The sequence below is a fragment of the Oryzias latipes genome, chromosome 5 (genome assembly GCF_053564925.1).
Source record: "Oryzias latipes strain Hd-rR chromosome 5, Olatipes_Hd-rR_3.1".
Taxonomy (NCBI): domain Eukaryota; kingdom Metazoa; phylum Chordata; class Actinopteri; order Beloniformes; family Adrianichthyidae; genus Oryzias; species Oryzias latipes.
Window position 1 is genome coordinate 24,345,898 of NC_136241.1, and position 20,077 is coordinate 24,365,974.

Genomic DNA, 20,077 nt, shown 5'->3' on the forward strand with positions numbered 1-20,077 from the left:
ATAAGGCCAAACAGGAACTTCAACAGTAGGTTTATTTCTTCATAATGGCCGATAGAGATGAGCATGACTCAGCGACTTTAGAGGTAAATAAATCCATTCGTTATCTGATGTTTGTGGAGCTCCACACCCCAAACTCCTCCACTCTTGTTGTTAGACTGAATAAACAACGTTAGTTTTTTTTGTTTGCTTTGCCTTGTGTGATTGGTCCAGTCTCAAATTACCCTTGTGCTGCTTCCACAAAAACATCCGCTCAGGAGACGCTTGGATATTAAAATAAAATATAAAAACCTCCTTTGCTTCTATTCTCAATATTTTTTGGTTGACTTATACAGGGAAAGTGGTTCTGAACTGTTCTTCAGTGGCAGAAGTGAATTTTTATCGCAGTCTTAATAGAACATCACCAGCATTATCCTTTTTTGTTGAAAAGTGTCTTATTTAAAATAAAATAAGTTAAATGGGTTCAGTTTTGTTTTTAATTGCTTTATGAAAGTATCTTTTGGCCTCTTATATGGCGTATATAGGTTCATGTAGGGGCTGCACGGTGGCGCAGTGGTCAGCGCTCTTACCTCACAGCAAGAAGGCCCCTGGTTTAAGTCCCAGGTGGGGGACCTGAAACAGAACATCAACCTTTCTGTGTGGGGTTTGCATGTTCTCCCCGTGCATGCATGGGTTTTGTCCGGGTACTCCGGCTTCCAAAAACATGCTCCATAGGTTTATTGGTTTCTCAAAGTTTTCCAGGTGTGAATGTGAGTGGGTGTGTGATTTGTGGCCCTTCGACAGGCTGGCAGCTCGTCCATGAGCGGCCGCGATGGGCTCCGGCAGACGCGTGACCTCAAAAAGGACAAAACGGGTTCAGAAGATGAACAGATTCATGTTCTTCTTCGTTCTCCCTTCACATCTGATTCTGGTAGAAGTAATCTGGTGTTTGAATATTTTACAAAAGTTTTAAGAACCCACTTTGATGAATTTGTGTTTTTAAAACGTGTGGCATTTTTCTCATGATGGAGGACGTGTTAAGAAATTAAGCTCAAATATTTCTTTTTTCAAATCGTTGTGAATCAGGACCAGATGAAAAAATGTCATTTGTAATTGTGTTGCACAAATACAATGGGCGGGCCACAAGCTCCCCGCTCTGAGCTCTCAGCAACAGGGACGGGAAGGGGGAAACGACTATAACAGCCTACCGTGTGCATCCCTTGCACACAGCCTGAATGCATGTTTTATTTTTCTCCCACATTTCAAAAGCGTGCTTTAAAAGTTGAGTGGTCTCTCTGAAAGGGGTTATTTTTATGGAGTCAGTGTTTCTGTGTGTGGCCCTGCAATGAACTGGCAAACTGTCCAGTGTATATCCTGCCATCCCCCTACAGGATAAGCTCCAGCAACCCTCCTGACCCTACACAGGATGAAACGAGAATAAAAGATGGATTGATGTCAGACCAAGGATACCATTAGCAGTTATATTAAGGCCATTATAGAAATTTCATTTTCCCTGTCAAGTGTTTGACAATTTATGCTCTTTACACAATTCAATACAAGCCAAGGTAAAGTCTTACTTATTTTGTACAAAAGCCAAAAACACATTTTCAACTGAAGGTTGAGTGGTTTCAGATACTTTCATCACACACCCTCCTGGCACTCTCTTCATTAGACTTATTCAGATGAAATAAGCTTTGAAAGCATGAAGTAAAATCATTACATTTATGTATAACAATAGTATTTAGGTGGGTATTCTGGTTTATACTCATTTTGGAGCTTAAAAATATCAATTTCTTAACAAGTGAATCAATTTTTTTAGATGTGAAACTGGTTAATATGTCTATGAAAGAAAAATGAAATTTTTCTTGAAACATCTGGTTTAATTTAGACAGAGGCATCATAAAGATTCATAATATATCTCTTCAATATGGAAACAAAATGCATTCAATTAAAAAATAAATAAATAAAAAGGGGATCTTTGTTCTAATTTTTCTGTATTAAAAAACAAAAACAAAAAAACAAGGGTTTTCTTTTGTTCAAAAGATTACCTGCAATTAAAAGTTGAAAAACCACAATGTATCCATGTCATAAACATGATCCGTGTCCGTTTTGTCTAGGAGTTCACGATATTGACCTTGTGAACTATTTATTATTGTTTGTGAGGCAATCCCGATGACAGTGTTGGGCACAAAGCTGTAGAGGTGACCAGTTGTGGGCGTGGCTAACTTTGTGGCACCCAGTCTGTTTTTCAAGATATTACTTTAATGATTTATGAAGGGTTTTTTTTTTTTAAATTTCTAACTATTTAATATAATTTTTTCGGATTTTCTATACGCCTTTTTTTTAGTTTTCAGCCAAAAATTAAAACAAAGATTACCCATTTTTCAAATGAATGCAGTACGCTTCCATACTTCAAAGTTACTATTTAAACCAAATAAACAGTTTTCTATGGAGAAGGAGTAAACGGTTGAGGTACAGGTGGACTAAAGCGGTGTTCTTCAGAGGAAGTAGTCGGGATACTTGTATGGAGAGAGACATTTAGAGTTGCCCTCTTCTACAGGAACGCATGACAGGTTAGGCAGGCATGGGCAGGTATGATGGAGTCTTTTCCCAAAGAAAGGAACCTACAGGTAGAAAATCATAACAAAATTAGTATGAAGTTTTACATTTTTTTCTCACAAAACAGATCCAGTAAAGTCCTGGCCACAAATGGATTATTTCGTAGTACTGTGTTTTCCGCATTAAAAAATACAGTTAAGACCCTTGATATCCCCCCCCCCCCCCAACCATCAGTGCACCTCATGATCCAGAGCACCTTACATATATATAGACTCATTCTGGTTATGTTTGCTAAAGTTGGAGGGATTTTGAGAAGTACACGCCACTGTACTTATCTGCACTGTACTTGAAGAACTTATCTCTGACTCTTTTGTCTCACTTTTGTCTTATAGATTGATGCGCCTTATGTATGATATAAGGCATGATATAAGTTTGAACATAGACCATTAATTGATGTTGCGCCTATAATCCGTTTCACCCTAGGTGCCGAAAATATGATAAACGTTTTCCACACATCTTGTTTTTCTTTGAAATGATGGATTTATTGCTGCACTGAAGTTTGGTGATTGTCTCGCCTTTGGTGGCTTTTGGAAAATTTTAACCTTGTTTGTTTTTAAAGTCAAAAGAAGCATGAAAACCTCCTCAAGTCATCATTTTGAATTAGAAGTCGAAGCATTCGCCACCACCAAAGCACAAGGAATAAAAACCTTAAACTTGCGGTGATTAAACTCATTTTACCAACTTTAGCAGATGAGGCAATAAAAATAAACATGTTTGGAGTTTTTTGCCAATATTCCAAATATTAAAAATTATTTCAATTTCCAAGTGAATTATAAAGAAGCAGGAGGTGACTTTAAGTAACCCTTTAACACCAGAGATTTTGTTGGGGACACCCTATATCGTAGCTCATATCGTAGCTCAGACTCTTTACAGGATTGACGTGAGTCAGCTGATTCTGATGTGGAGAAAAGCTGCTTTTGCATCGATATGCAACACTTCACAAACAAAGTGTTGCATGACGACACAAAGCTGCTTCTCTCAGCGACAGAATCCTCAGATTTACATTGATTGTGTAAGCACTTCGCTACAGTAAAGTGCTGCTTATTATCAGTGTAAAGGCCCGTACACACCGGGACGAATTTCGCGCCCGATACTTGCCAACGTTTAACACCTCGTGACTAAACAAAGGGCACCAATGTGAGTGTGCACACCGATGCAAAAAACGCCACGCGTCAAAGCGTCATTTTTTTAAAAACGCCTCGGGTTCTTTTTTTTGGTTTGACGCGCCGCGTCAAAAACTATACGACCAATGAGAATGGCGCTTTTGCACACGTGTCTGGAGCTTCTGAAGTTACAGTAAAGCACAACTTGGGGGCGCTCAAACACAAAACTGCCTTTCTGAGCACATACCAGCGAAGAAGATAGACGCCAAGTAGCATCTACACTGCCGCAAAGAAATAATGACGGACATTCTAAAATATCCCCGAAAACGCTCATGATACATTTTCAGCTCTTGTACCAGTCGATAAAACTCCCCATGTTCTTCTCTTCTCGTAACTATGTGATGTACCCAAAATCAGCGTCTTTTCCGGCGTCTTTCATCATTCAACAGAACAATAATTTCTTCATCGCTGGAACTGGAGCTGGAGCTACTGGTGCTTGAAATATTCATGTTTTCTTTGTATGATTCTGAGAAGCGCGTAAATACTTCTCTCTTCTTCTGAGTGAAAAGCGACTTTAAGAAGCGTAAAGTTGCGCAGCACCACCTTGTGTACAGGAGTATTTCTGTTTTACATTAAGCGCCATTTAATGTCAGGGAATGAAATTGCATGTTCGCTCGGCTCATCGTCAGTGAAAATCGCCTGGGTGTGAACACAAAAAACGTGTTAAAAAAAGGCTGGCGAATATTCGTCCCGGTGTGTACGGGCCTTAAGGCTGCTCTTCTCTGCTTCAGAATCCACTTGAATCATATTTATTGTGTAAACAGTTTAAGAGTTACTGTTTTCAAAAGAATGTCAACACTGAAGATAAAGCTCTGGTGTTAAAGGGTTAACATACTTGTCCGGGTCTTAAACATTATATGAATAAAGGTTTACAAACACTATTTTTGAGTGGTTGGCACACAAAAAATAGTTAAATAAAAGTAACACTTTCATAACTCTAAATTGTTTGTTGATAAATTGGGCACAGGATTAGTCTGTAGTTATGATCCTTTGAGTCAACTTTACAAATAACATTGAAAAGGACATTTTACTGTAATGTCATGACGCTCTACACGTGGATAAACTTTTTTATCTGACTATGAAAAACAGGCTGTGATTTTCAAAAAATTTAAAAGAAATATATGGGGAATATATTTCTCTTAACTTTTTTTAACGGAAATTGCTCAACTTAGCCTGGTTGCCATGACAACCTTCTGCAACAGGTTAGAATCTAACAGATCATTTCTACGAAGCGTGTCGTGTTTTTATGAGCTAAAGCAGCGGTCCCGATTGACCCCGGGCCGATGGGGACCGGTACCGGCCCGTGGGTCATTTGGTACCGGACCGCACAGAAAGAATAAATAACTGACATTACTTCCGTTTTATTTATTTTGGAATTTGATAGATGTAACGATTGTAACGATTCTCTGTTACAATCGTCGCAGGCCAAGGCGCTCTTCTCGGTTGGTGATAGGTTACCGCAAGAATAAAACCCAGGAGCTACCAAAATGAGTAAAAAACAAACGTCTTTGGAAAGTTTCTTTGCCAAGAGGAAAACAGCCAGCCAGGAGACAGAAAAGGAGCCTTCGAATTCCACAAAAAGAAAGCTACATTTAACAGACAGTACTCTTTTTTGCACCATGAGTGTGGGAAGGGGAGAGGATGATCACACCTGTGCGATGTACGATGTCATGCGTGTCAAAATAAAAGTTCAAAGTACGTTTTGTCAGGTCTCTGTTCCTCCTTCATCGTAGCTACATCAATTGTTTGGCACGTCTTAAATACTGGTCCGTGTAAACTTTGAATGACATCAAACCGGCCCGTGGCATTCAAAATATTGGGGAACACTGAGCTACTGTACATGGGATTGCTTTAAAAAAAAAATTTTTTTCATGTTTGGGTCTGCAATGGACTGGGATAGCAGGGATAGGCTCCAGCAATGCAGTTACCCTAAAAATGGTATGGAGGGAGGGAGGGAAATTCATGTTTAAGAGAGACCCTCACCTTGTGGCTCAGTGGATGGCAGTTGTCTCCCTCCTGCCCCATGGGGGTGCACATTCGCAAGCTGGGGATCCACAAGCTGACGGCGCAACACATCCCTCCTCCACACTGAGAGTCCCTCACACAGGCCTGAACATAAAATACACAAAAAAATACACAAATACACGAAAAAAACATTCTCAACCCAATTCACTCGCATGCGACATCCTGAATACTTTTGGTACTGTGTTTAGGGTGGGCAGCCCCCTGAGACCATTTGGAAATTATGCTGCCAAAAAATAACTGCAGCGGTCCTCTGCAACCCCACCCACCACCTATTTGACCTGCAGCCCCCAGGACGTTGCTACAGGTCAGATTACACATTTCCATACTCCCTAACAAATACTTCCCCTGAGCTTTACAGACTCTAAACACCCTTTGATCATCCATCTGCTGATAGGGAACAGAGTATCTGGATGCTACACTTTATATTTATTTTCTGTTTTTAACCTACTACTGTGTGATCTTGAATGTTCTTGTATTTTATTGCCCTGTGCGTTGATGCTGGTTGACCACCTCCAATTTAATTGCCCCTGCAATTGCAATAAAGACTTCCAAGACGGGAATTGAAAAACCCTGCACTGACTTTGAACGACTGGTCCTGGGGGTGACTTAAGGTCAGAATGTGAGTGACATTGGCTATGATTTGGAGAGACGGACGCTGATGATGCATCTCTGCGTTTTGATCAGAGTAGACTGATCTGTCAGTATGAAACGGTATACATATCAAAGAGCATAACAAGATAAAAACTATCAGTATTTACTGATATTTCCTAAAGAAACTGTTTCCTTTTTTAATTTGTATTTATTGCAGTGATTACACATCTAATACTTTGACCAATAAGGTACACTATGGAGAAAATTCTGCAGTTGAGTTTTTATGCTCCAGGTTTTTTGAGGCGCTTGAACAGAAACCAACGTGTTGCCTGTTGGCGTGCACTCACCCCTGTGATGACAGCTGAAGATCCACGAGAAACCAGCAGCAAGAAGAAGAGCAGGGGGTAGAAGGACTTCATGGTGAAGGTTTGAGTTCCGGAGCCCTCCGGCGTGCAAAGCAGGGACGCTGATGGACCCGTCCGCGTGTGCATCCGTGAACAGAGCGGCGAGCAAAGTGGCCTCCAAACTGCTGGGGACTGGCGAGGGTTTTTATAAACCCACCCTCCATTCAGAAATGACTCACTCAATCTTCTAAAAAAGAAAACAAGGTAAACTTTGACACAGCAATGACCCTGCGTCATTCACAACCCGAAACAAAGAACTCAAAAACACTAAAGCTGGCCAGGGATTATTTCAGAAAAATTTCGTATCGTACTACTTCCTTCTTCCTCCCTGGCCTCCCTGGCAATACCTTTTGTGGATCCAAGGCCAGAATTTTGAAATATCTTTTCAAAGCTACGCACAGGGATGTTTGCAGTGAAAGCAGCTGGAAGGACGCAGATTTGTGCAGTCAGTTCAGTCCTGAAGATAGAGTTGCTGTGAAGTGACTCTTCACTTTTGACTGTAAGATTGATAACAGCTGTTTACAGATCAGGGATTTCTTTTAAATCATGCCACCTTTAGACATCAACTCTTTTTATTACAAAATTCATTTCAGGCTAATCAGGTTTGGTTTAACCCAATCTGTTTTTTGCTCCATTTTAGGTCCATTTCAGGCGATACCGCTCCTCATTTTAGTGAAGGGGTCTTCTTAGACAGGTAACATCGCTCAAGCTGGATTTACACCGCCATCGGCAATGCACATTTCACCACTTCCAATGAAAAGTCTGTGTAAAGGCACGTAAATTTTGGGGCTACTGCATCTACAACGCCCACATTCACGCATTGTTTCTAAAATTGTTTTCGGGCTCTGCAAACAAAGCGCTTGGCCATTAAAAAAGCATTCAAAGTTAAACCAAGCTGAACTTTTAACAATCAAGGACTCTGTTTTGTTTGTGACGTATGAATGGCGTCCCTTTTAATTCACATAAGTATTCACATAAGTGCCAACTGTTTAAAAATGTATCACGGAGGGGATATTAATAATTGCGATTTGTGTCCAGCTGGAATTATATGACATAGCTCCCTTCAGCATATTAGACACAAGAATCAAGGACTGATAACCAACCCTACCTCCCCTGTCTTCTGCTTGACTTATAATAGTCCAAGCTTTTATGACATCAGAGGTAATTGACGTCTACGCTTAAGAAACTGGAAAACTTAGACAAGGCCACATCAGAAGAGTGGTAGGGTAAGAATAACTGCCGTAAAGTCTTATTAAGTGATGCTGATTTAAACATTTAAATCATGTTTATGTTGGTAGCTAACATTTTGTGAATCTTTTTACTGAAAACGTGCAAAAATCTGAAAAGGTGTCCTCTAGAGCAGTGTTTTTCAACCGATGTGCCGCTAGTAGAGGTGAGATCGGGTCTAAAAAATCCAGCCCGACCCGACCCAGGCCCGCGGGCATTAAAGCCGAACCCTGCCCGAACCCGACCAATTAACTTGATTTGCAGGCCCGAGCCCGAAGCAAACCCGAAATTTCAATTTATCCAATAGTATTTTTGGCAGAAAAAAACGCAAGATTTCTTAAGGTTAAAAATAATCTACATATTTTTTAGATCATGATAAATGCGTTTGCACAATGAAATAACGCTGGAACACAGAATAAGAGGCCAGACCAAGAGAGTGAAAGAGAGATCTTGATGATGCGCCCTCGCTTAATTACGCGGAGAAATACTGCAGCCGCGCTAGTGCGTGTTTGCCTTTTCAGTTCCCCTGTCTTAAGTTTATCCTTGACTTCTTGCTGCTCCATACCGGGAATACCTAAACAAAATAGATGCGGACTTGCAGAGGGAAGATTACATTCACGACACATGGGCAAAGCGTGCCCTGGCTCTGCGTCTGCGCTTGCTGTTTAGTAGTAGTTCTATAGCAATTACCTTACAGCGCCTTCTCTGTTTTAACCAAATTGTTTATTTATAACAAGTATTCCTTAGTTTAGTATCCACACTTCGTTTTAGTATACATTTTTATAAACATATTGTAACGACCCAGAGTTTGGACAGAGCTGCGGGTGGCCGGCACCCCCCTCTTTCTGCCAGTTGCTGGACCACAGTGTATGTCAAGCAACGGTGGGCTGGTGACTGGTGGGATAGAGAGGGCGGGGTCTACCCGTGTGAGTGTGTGTGCGTTCGGTGAACGTTCTCCCTCTGAGCAAGAAGAAGCTGGCTGTGCCTTTCGGTTTGTGCGGTAACCGTTCTGACGTACAGGATTAATAAAGAGCTGTTTGACAACTTCCCGCCTAAGGAGCTTCTTTGCAGCCATTAAAATATATTTATCAAAAAAGTCATTGAGAGAGAAGCCCGACCCGAACATAATGATTGTCATTTTAGACCCAACCCGGCCCGAAATTCGGGTCGGGTCGGGTTCTGACTCTGGCTCGGGCTCGGGCTTAAGATCTTACCTCTAGCCGCTAGTAGGAGATGGTCAGGTGTGGCATGGGAAAGTACCCATTCACGGATCTGAAAAGATTTTCCATCTCCAGGATATCAGCTCTGCGTTCATCCAAACAGGCCCTGATAAAACACTGAGTAGTTAGGAATATGAAAGATCATAAAATACTTTTTTCTTTGTGTTTATTTGATTCCATTAAAGACACTTTGATAAGAATGACAGTACCACAGTTTAGCCGCAGCTCCAGCTGTTTTCGGAAAAGTCCCGCCCCTTTAACTGTCTCCACCAATCATTCTTGGAGGCTTAATCATACGTCATCAGCGTACCAATCAGAAGTGGTTAAAGTCTTCACTTCCTTGTTCCGATTCTGCTCATAAAGTTGCTCAGTTCTAACAAAAATACCAGCTGAAGCTCGTCTTTAGCGGTGTAGCTTTCCTCAGAATCCGGTGTCAGACCGTGGACAAAAGTGGACAAAAGAATGAAGCTCAGAGACATGAGTCTGTCCGCCATCTGCAGCAGTTTTTAGCACTAAATCTCCCAAATGCATCTGGTTAAAGTGACAGCGTCTCAGCGCTGCAACGAGTCTTCCCTGTTAAACGTCTTGGAAACCACAACAAACACACATAAAATCTTCTTGATGAAATCAGAGGTCAACAGTTTAGTTCTCCTTCAAGGTTTGTGTTTATTAACAGCCAAAGATCTCTGTGTTTGGTCCAAGTCATCTTTTAACTGAAACACTTTTCTAATAACATCTGGATTATTTCATACATTAAGCTTAAGAAGTAATAATATTTAAAAAACAGGATAAAGGTGAAGTGGCCAACAGACACAATTAAACTAAAATGAAAAAATTTAATCATCTAAAAAGAAATAAAATATTTTTGTTAAAGTTTTCAAAGACTTCATCTTTGATTAAGACGAGAGAAAAACTAATAAAACTTCAACATGTTCACGTTTTGTGTAGCTACAGAAAACATAAATATTATGTTAATCTTTTTGTGTAAATTTTATGAAACATACTGTATTGTGATCATTTTGCTCAAAAATTACAGTTGCCTTTGCACTAAAATTGAAATAAATAAATAAAATAATACATCACTACTTAGAAAGAATACATTTGGTTTTTGTGAGGTTACATAAAATTGCATGTTAATAAACTGGAGGAATTTCAAATAATTCAGTTGAAAATTATTACTAAAAACTAACGTCTTTGAGAAAAAACAGCTGCAACTTCCAGCTTTTTCTGCCACAATTATCACAAAAATGCATGTGAGATTGCAGAGGGACTGTACATCAATACAGACTATGAGTTTCTCCTTTTTTAATTTTTGGATGCCGGTGATTTTTGTCAAGGATGAAGTGTGCCTTGGCTCAAAAAAGGTTGAAAAACACTGCACTAGAGAAACTAGAAGCTTACAGACTAACGATGCATCTTTGTTGTGGCACGAGGGCACTGAACGACAGCATCACCTGTACGTCATAATTTACATCATCATCACGAAGACTTCATGTTACACTTTGCACAAAAATCGCATGCTCCATTTTCCACGACATCTACAAGACGCAAATGTGCCCCCTCGTGTCTATGACCCTCCACCCAAAAACCTTCAGCACCCACACAGGTCAAACCCATGTGACTAAAGCCGTAACTACAGGGCAATGAGACATAAGGGAGTTTACACAGACCTTGTAAGATCAAACATACTTTTACACTTGGTGGTTCGGTCTGTGAAAAGCTCACCTGATCTCAAGTGTGGATCAAACAGGACAATTCTGGTCTCTCTAAAGAAGTAGGTCTCAGTTTCCTTGTTAGTCTAGTCTGCTAAATTAACATTTACATCAACTCTGGCTGTGTTGTAGGGATAAGCACGATCAGAGATGGAGACGGAGATAAATATTGTTAATGTCAGCTTCAACTGTTTGGTATCAGTCATGAATTTATCCAGCTATAAAATTGAGACAGTGGTGTGTCAGTGATATTTGCCTAAATATTTGCATGAGAAAAAAAGATGCGTTCACTCACTGGTTTCTGACTGGCTAAGGCTCATGAATCCATCAACTCTTTACAGTTGGGAAGTATTCACACAATCCGTGTGAATCAGCTGATAGTGTTGCATTTGCTTTGCGCCATTATGCAACTGGTCAGAGGCGGTCAACCTCTAATCAGAACATTGCAAAAACTGAACCCCACATTGCTCCTGGTTGTTATAGGTTGGCGGTGGTGTTCAGCAGTGGAGCTGCTGTCAGTGTGTGAATGGGATTTTGACTGTAAAGTGCTTTAGGCTTTCAAACGAAGGTAGAAAAGCGCCATATAAGTAAACGCAATTTACCTCTTTTTTTATGTTTCTAATGTGTTGTATGTTGGTAAAAGGTCGACATAAAAAGCCGCTTTTCTCCGCATCACAATCAGTGATTGTAAATCAACAGATTTACGTTGACTGTGTAAACGGTTGAAGAATTACGAGCCTCTGTTATTTAGTTGTCGCCAGCAACATTACAGGTGTTAAAGAGTAACAAAAACTTTTCAAACATTTTCCCTTGGTAGTAAATCAGAGAAAAATACAAAACACCAAAAGAAAATGTACAAATTTTGTTCTTTGGGTTATTGTGAGCCCTATGGTCACCGGCGGGACCCGTCTCCAGAGTTCTAGACTCACTACATCTCCCAGCAACCCCAGCGTGCAGTTTCTGAGTGCTGCACTCCCGACTCTTGCCCAGTCAATCACAGTCCACGTAAACACTGCTCTGAGCCTCACTCAGTGCGATATATTGTTTGTGCCACTCTGCCTGCATTACAGAGCGTTATATCCTGATCTGATATTTCTGATTTCCTGACCCTGTTTTGTCTCTGATTAATTTTGCCTGCCGCCTGCCCCAAATCTCGCCTGGATCCTGACTACTCGGGTTTGTTTTCTGATTCTCCCATGCTCGTTATTGACCCCTGCCTGACCCTGATTTAGCTTTGTAGACTTGTAGCTGTGCTAATAAAACCCGCTGCAAGTGGAACCAGCCGTCTGCCCATTTGGTGATAATGGCATCCATATTAGAAATAAAATGGAAAAAGTTTGCACAAGTGTGGAGTTCCTCCCACTTACACTGGTTACAAAAGTTGTGGTTAAAATACACATTGTTTTGATAAAATGGAAAAATCGATGCTATGCACCTAAATAAACATTTTTAAATGTAAGTTTTTACTTAAAAAACTATAAAGTTTCTTCCTCCTCCTAATAGGCACTTTCTTCTGTCCACAAGTAACTATGGTGTTCCACATGGTTCTAAACTTGGCCCACTTCTATATTTACATCAATATTTTCTTTTGGAGAAGGTAATTAAAGACCCACTCCAATCATCTTTTGATCTAGTTTTTAAATGTTCCCAGGGGTCTTTAAATTATGATTGTCTTTTTTCAGCCAAAATCCAAAAACCTGTGTTGTTTTCAAGGATATAGGGGACAACCCCCTCTGTCCTGCTAGCCCACAGCCCCTCACACCGCCAACTAAACATTACTGGTGTAACAAAATATAGCGAGCAATGTTGGAGCCATCCCGCCGTCCAGTTTTGATCCAGATTCCAGCTCAGACAGGGAAAACAAAGGCATACATGGATTTAGTCGTCTGCAAGTGGATACATCAGAACGGAGCTAGGGAGCTTGTGTTTGCTGCGTCACAAATAGGATCTTTTACAAACGGTATGTTTTCATCTTCTCCTGAAAAAAGCAGAGGAAATAAAGAAATACTCAGAGATACTATTTACGGTTAATTTTCTTTAAATATGTCCTCCACAATTAGAAAAATGCTACAGAAACATGTTAAAAATATGATTATCATTGGAGTGGGTTTTTAAAACTTCAGTAAAAAGCAGATAATAACTTGTAAATTCCTGCAAAAACCAGAATTCAATATGAATCTGGGCAACATAACCCTGTGGGTGTCTGATTTTTTTTTTAATTTGTTTGAAGCGTCAGATGTATCTTCATAACCTTCCAGCATGATGTTAGACAACAACAGCTGCAACGCAGAGTAGATATTTCATGTGCTTGAGGATTTTTGGAGAGCGTGCCCTCCATGGATAGTTTTATGTCTATTGCTCATGCATGACCCAGCGAGGCTTTCTTTCGTCCTTTCCTTATGTTCTGGAGCAGCTGATGAAGGTAATAACCTCACACTTGTCACGTAAATGGAATGCGTGGTGAAAGCAATTTAAGTTTGAATTTTAGAGCCTTTGTTCTGAATGAACCACTCAGTTTTTCTTCCCTCATGCAGTGACATACATGTAGTGCATAAATGTCCTTGGCTGGTAAAACTGGGTGTTCAGGGCAGCATGTGCGCAATCACTGAAGGACAAACAGACACAGGTGCTGATTGAATATCAGGTCGTTCATAATTGCTTTTTCAAGGTACTGACGTTCAGCGTGACAGATTTTGCCTCTTCACCAAAGAGTCATTTTAGAACAACCATTCATAGCAAAATAAATATCTGAAAGTTCCCTAAATAATGAAGCCTGCCCAAATTTATATGATTCTGAATGAACCCTTTAATGGAAAGCCCATTTTTGGAAATAAATGCAAACATTGTCAAATTTGACATCTGTGACAAACTCAGTGAAACTTGCTAAAAAGTTTAGAATTGGTATAATAAGGTTTGCTTTTCTGCCCTTTTTGACTCCATAACATGATGAAATCATAACAAACACAAAAAACCCTTCATATTTATTAAATGAATGCCAAATGTCGTGAAAATCGACACACCTGTCGCACAAAGAGCTCTAAAAAAGCCTTTTGTAGAAACCATCTTGCGTCAAAGTGTGGCGCAGATAACGCATTCCCAAGAGTTGCTGTTTTTTCTTTTCATTTTACATTCTTCGCTCATGGGTGGACAGTATATTGTTTTGAATTTCATCATTACCAGTTTCCATGGTGATGCCGCCATGATAGGTATATTACATTCATTCGCTTTGAAATCACACAATGCTGGTGTGACCAGAGGAAAAATGATTGGAAATCATGCCTGACATGTCATGTGACCTCCAATCATACAATGGAGGTCAAGAATTATTTTACTTACATTATAGATCAGGAGTGGGCAAACTATGGCACATATGCGCGGCCCAGTAAACCAGTAAAAGTAAACCCATTTAAGCGTGCCCCCCAAACTGAAATAAATTGTTTTGATAATCCTTAATGTTTTATTTTCCTTGTAATTCTGGTGTCTACCCATAGATGGTGCACTATAAATACATTGACCTTTTTGTAGGTGAAGAAGGTTATTAGTTATTATTAGTACGGAGCCCTTGAGCTGACATGGGTTAAAAAAATAATAATAATAATTCATTCCCACCAAATAATAATTCACATGATAAGTGAAGTCATTCATAAACACAGATGTGAGCAACTTGGATTTACAGCGGATACCTTCACATTTCTGTCTGTGTATATTCTATTACAATGCATGGAAGACACTGAGAATGTATAGAGATTGGATTAATTTATTTTTTTAAAAAGCATTGGTATTCACGTATCCGTATCTGGGTTTATTCGCACTCCGTCCTGCCGCGAAAGCCGCTTTCTTCCGTGTCTCTGCGACCCACATTAATTCAAGAGGGGAAAAGTAAAAACAAGAATCAAACTAGGGGATCTACTTTCTTATTGTCTCGATGAAAATAAGAAAAATATCATAAGATTTAGGATGCCCGAGCTTGCTGCTTCCCCCTACTGTCGCTGCGGTATGGGATGTTATAGCTCAGAGTCAAACAGGAATAATAATACTCAGTTAACACTGAGTTAACTTGTTAGCGGTCGCTCTACATCCAAAGACTATATGCTACACATGCCATTATGCATCACACCTATCCCATAATGCATATTGACCAATCAACGTGTCACTGTAACTGAGGTGCATTCAAATGCAACAGGATAAATGTATATCAGAATATTATTGTTTCATGGGAACGAATTAATTATTTTGTGGGAATTAATAAATTTTCTTTTTTTTTACTCATGTCAGGTCACGGGCTCCGTAATTCTGCATTCATGTAGTGTCTGAAGATTTGTTGCTTTTTTGGGTTCATGTTTGTTTTCTGAGTAGGAAAGTCATTTTTCGACCATACGCACACCACATGAATGCAGCATTTCTCTGATATCTGTTTTTTTGCATTTGGTGCAATTGGCTGTGAAATGAGAACAAAACCTAAAGTTTTAAAATAAAAAAAATCCCAAATGTTCCGTTTTAAAAAATAAATTAATTTTCAATCAAAATAAAAGCTGTTTTCTTTTTCAAATTCCATGTTATTTCTTCTTCTGATAACCAAAAGACCTTTTCCAGCCCTTCTGTAAGTTTTTAGAACCTTTTGTGACCCATGAGTTAGCGTTTTCCCACCCCTATTCTAGACGTTTAAAGTACTATTCATGACTTACAGATTAACTTTTACACTTTAAGCTTTTATTTTTAAGGGTGATGCTGCTCTTACTTCAGCTCAATTTTTGGAGCTACTAATCAAATGTAAAACATTTTATTAAAGGAAGTTTGACATAAAAGTTTTGTTTCAGTTCCTGCACAGGATAACTGACCCCTTTTAAAAAAAAAAATCAGTCACCAGTTTCAAAAGCAGCTTTTTGTGACGGATTGACTCCTAACTGTTTAGTTCTGACTCGATCCGTCTTCCTCTCGTCTGCCAGTGACAGCAGCCGGAGATGGATCAGAGGACAAACTCTGTGGTTTCATCTTGTATTCCTGTTGCTGCCACGCTGAGGATTGTCAGAACAACAGCAGCAGCAGAACCCTTCACTCTTCGCTCGGTAAAAAGCGTGCCTGAGGGGGAAACGGCTGCATTATGTTTCCTGGTTTTGGAGCCGGCGTGGCAGCTGAGCCAGTGTGACAGATGGGCTTATGGATGTAGACGGAAGAGGAAAAAAACAAGAGCGCTTTGTCTTCACACTTTGCAGTTTAACTCAGAAGGACTCAAAATAAAATGCAACACTTTGTGACACATGTCCCAAAATCTGACACGAGAGAACATCTCACATACAGACAGCTGAACACATCATTCTTTAAATGTCCTTCAGATGACTTTTAAAAGGGATCCAAGTCCACAATTTTTCAAAAAAGAGATATTATATGTTCTATGGTTTCCAAGGGAAAAGCTATCTGATTATGTGCAAAAAAAGTCTGTTGTAATGTATTGACTATGCTTGACATTTAAAATGCATTAAGTGCAAAATTCCTGACTTGGGCCTCTCTTGCATGGGTTTTGCTTTGATGGCAGCACTAGTTATCCAATATGGCAGTGCCCCTGTTTAATTCATGAAGGGCCCAAGTCCAGAGACTTTAGTTTGCTTTTCCTCTGAAATTCTAAATGGGAGGTGCTTCAAATTATAGTATTTGTAAGCTATGAACTGATGCTAAATCTGGGTAAAGTATTAATCATTTGGTGTAACCTCCCTTTAACCCTTGTGCTGTCTTAGATGACCCCACCCTTACATTGACGTGTTCTCCCTACCATGACAAAGGTGGATAAAGGTGGAAAGACTTTATGTAATACATGGACAGCAGTGAGGTTCACAAATCATCTGAGAAAAAAGGTTCAGCGCACTGTCTAGTGGGTCTAGATGACCCAACTCCCAATGTTGAAGTGCCTAAGATAGCACAAAGGTTAAGCTATTTAATTCAAATCATTTCCTGGAAAAACAAACCTCTTGTTTTGGGCCCCTTTAGTACTAACCGATTCAATTATACTGTGGCATTTTTCTGTTGATGAACGACATATATTAGGAAACTCGAAATTGCATTTCTGATTATTTCTTTAGGAATCGGGCGCAGATAAAAAGATGACATCTAAAAAAAGATTGTACTTGTGCCATAGAACATGCATTGGATTGGGCACAAGCGCGCTTCTCCGGTCCATTCTGATGCATGGGCTTGTAGACGACTAGAGTTTTTGTTGTAACAGTGATGTTTGTTTGGGGGGTACGACCAGAGGCAAGTCCTAAAAGGGAAATGGCAAATGAGAACAACAGAGTGGAAAGCCATTACAAGAGAAAGGATCAAAGGTACACGTTTCAAAATGTTTTATTACATTTTTTTAGCTGAGATCCCATTTCTAATGGTTATAGAAGCTTTAAGGGATGATTATTTTTATCCTTTGTCAATAGAGACACAATTAATTACTCCAAAAATTGGGGGCAGGGGCAAAGCTTTTTGCTGGAAGGCCCCCTTCGTCTCCCCGTATCTCCACCTCTGCCTGTAACATATTGCATTTATTGCAGTCTCTGTAATAAATATCATTGTCTAATGCTTCTGTTTTTTTTTAATTCTTTTTTTTATTTAGTTCCTTCTTGATCTGTCTTTTATTCAAAAATTGAGATATAAATGTGTTTGAAAGGTCAAAGTTTAATTCCACATGAACTTGGATATAAGCTGGACACATAATTTAACCCTTGTGCTATCCTAGGCACTTTAACATTGGGAGTTGGGTCATCTACACCCACTAGACAGTGCTCTGAACCTTTTTTCTTCAATGATTTGGGATCTTCACTGGTGTCCATGGATTACATGAAATCTTTCCACCTTTATCCACCTTTGTCATGGTAGGGAGAACACGTCAATGTAAGGGTGGGGTCATCTAAGATAGCACAAGGGATGACAGTGAACGATAGAAAAAAGATTGTTTGTATTTTTTGTCACTCCAAATTTTTCAGACACTTTCTCAAATCTGAAGGATTGTTCCTGCTCAAACAAGCTGAATAAAACCGCCTTCTCACCAGATTATCATCCGCCCTGCAACCTGTCAGAGCTCCACCCCCAAGGCAGCATCCACCGACAGCTTCAGAGCCCGCTGGTGCGCGTTTCAGCACACAACGATGCACACATCACCTATGATTCCTGGAGGGGCCGAGAACATCATTGTGATCCCAGCTGTAATATATAATTACACACGGATCAATTAGTAACCTCCTCTGTTGGCTCATCCGGTGCACGTCTGATTAATGCTGTTAGAGGACATCAGTCTAATGATTGGATTGGACAGTAGGTAAATTCACTTTTAATGCAAGCTCTGCTTCTAATTAAGCAGTTAATTAAGCTTGGCTTTATTGAATTATTGGATGTGATGGGCCTGCATTTAATTAGCTCAGCCATGCTGTTAATGTAGTGCAGCTGAAGAACAGGGAGCCTGAGGTCATTGACAGGAAGCGTACAAGCAACTGCTGGATCTCATCGTCTTCATTCTAAATCTGCTACTCAAAGTTCGGTTTCAATCCAATTAGCTGTGGGTTCTGTTTTGTTGCTTTTGAGTGAGTCTCACTCTGGATCCAGTAGACACATGCAATGACGGTGGCTCCTCCCCCCTTGTATTCCAAGCAGGAAGTGCCCGCTGCCTTCAAAAAGCCAAAATCCCATCGACTTCTATAGAGAAAGAAACAGTTATTACTCAGTCTGTTACCTTCTTTTTTTTAATTAATTTTTTTACATGTTCTTGCTAATCTGAATTTGTTTTTCAGACTTTTTTTTCTCTGTATTGCAAATTATTCAAGTTATAAACTGGCCAGACGCCTCAATAAAAGTATGTGGTCTCATATAATCAAAGCCCGGTGTGGGTACCGGATGTTCTCGGGTTGCCGGATGTTCTCGGGGTCCTTCGACCAATGATGACGTCACACTATTTGATTGGCTGTAAGTTGCCACGACCAATGAGTTAATGTCGCTAAGTTTAAAAAAAAAACTTTATTGACAATTGCGGTATCATACATTAACAATGACATTAACGTTAACAACGAACAATAACGATGTAATCAATATTGCCTCGAAGATCAGTCACCATTGCCAAATATAAAATATTGACATAGAAAATAAAAAATAGAGGGGGAAAAAAGAAACAATGAACATAACACACAAATAAATAAAAACATAAGTAAAATAAAATAAAGGAACATAGAAATAAATCTAAGTAGTCTAATACTAGTTAAGTTAGGGGTACTCGTGAAGTTTGTATTTCTGAACAAAACTAAGCAATTTCAAGCCATTCTTCTTTTTCATATAATGAAGTGATTGAAAGCAAAAACAGAGCTCTTTATTAAATGTTATAAAAGTGATTTGGGCTTCAAAACTTGACCTCACCAAGATGGCGGTGCTCTCCTCCCATGAGGAACCACGTGATGTCTCCTCTAGTGATATAACTCATTTGAAGGACCCTGAAGGACCCCGAGAACATCCGGTACCTACACCGGCAATTATTAATTTCTCCTCCATAATCAAATTCAAATTGTATTTGTCATATGCATGAACATAACATAATGTGCTGTCAAATGTTTTCTATGACTGTCCGACAGTATGAGAAATGATAAAGATAGGAGTCAGGCGACCTAGTAGAAAAAGACATTTCAATAAATATGTGAAATTACAGCCTTACAGGAAGTGCACATGTAGACCTTGTTTTGTTTTTGTTTTATTGTGTTGTTTATGTGTTGATGTTGGTGATTTATTCATAGAAGAAGGCGGCTCATGATCCAGACTTTAGAAAATGGTGTTGGTCTCCACGGATTTGCCGTGTAAAGAAAGGAAACGGCAGTGGGTTATCAAAAACGTGATGCAACCCAGCGACAGACTCTGTGCCTCCATCTCTCTCTCTGACAGGTTAAGGATGTGTAAAAGATGTCACCCCTTCAACGCTTCACAGTCATGCTTTTAGTCTGTGATCAAGGTTTATGTTTATATGAGAAGACAGGGTTTTTTATGTTTTATCAACATCTACACTTATTGTGTTATTTGCAACTTTTTTTTATATGTTTTCATTTGTGTCGTATGTTATTTTACAAAGAAATTATCACTTCCAAATCATTTATCACTGGAGGTTTTACAGAATTGCAGTGAAATTT

The 20,077-nt window shown here is 39.6% G+C and overlaps 1 protein-coding gene across 2 annotated transcripts; it reads right to left on the reverse strand.

Moving 5' to 3' along the window:
* Positions 1 to 992: 992 nt before the first annotated feature.
* prok2 (prokineticin 2) lies at positions 993 to 18,788 on the reverse strand. 2 transcript variants are annotated; one of them, XM_078947521.1, is made up of 4 exons: positions 17,966 to 18,788; positions 6,722 to 6,965; positions 5,742 to 5,867; positions 993 to 2,600 (listed from the first exon to the last, which is right to left on the reverse strand). In XM_078947521.1, the coding sequence occupies exons 2-4, from the start codon at positions 6,863 to 6,865 to the stop codon at positions 2,475 to 2,477; spliced, it is 396 nt and encodes a 131-aa protein (XP_078803647.1). In that variant the 5' UTR covers positions 6,866 to 6,965; positions 17,966 to 18,788; the 3' UTR covers positions 993 to 2,474. The 2 variants fall into 2 exon arrangements, with proteins under 2 accessions (XP_078803647.1, XP_023810429.2); XM_023954661.2 differs by lacking the exon at positions 17,966 to 18,788 and having other exon boundaries at positions 6,722 to 7,121.
* Positions 18,789 to 20,077: the final 1,289 nt, after the last annotated feature.

Coding starts and splice junctions, on each gene's coding strand:
- prok2 (XM_023954661.2), bottom strand. CDS start 7,015: ATGACGCAGGGTCATTGCTGTGTCAAAGTTTACCTTGTTTTCTTTTTT. Junction 5,868..6,721: donor CTTCAGCTGTCATCACAGGG/GTGAGTGCACGC, acceptor TTTTATGTTCAG/GCCTGTGTGAGGGACTCTCA. Junction 2,601..5,741: donor GCCATCCACTGAGCCACAAG/GTGAGGGTCTCT, acceptor TTCTACCTGTAG/GTTCCTTTCTTTGGGAAAAG.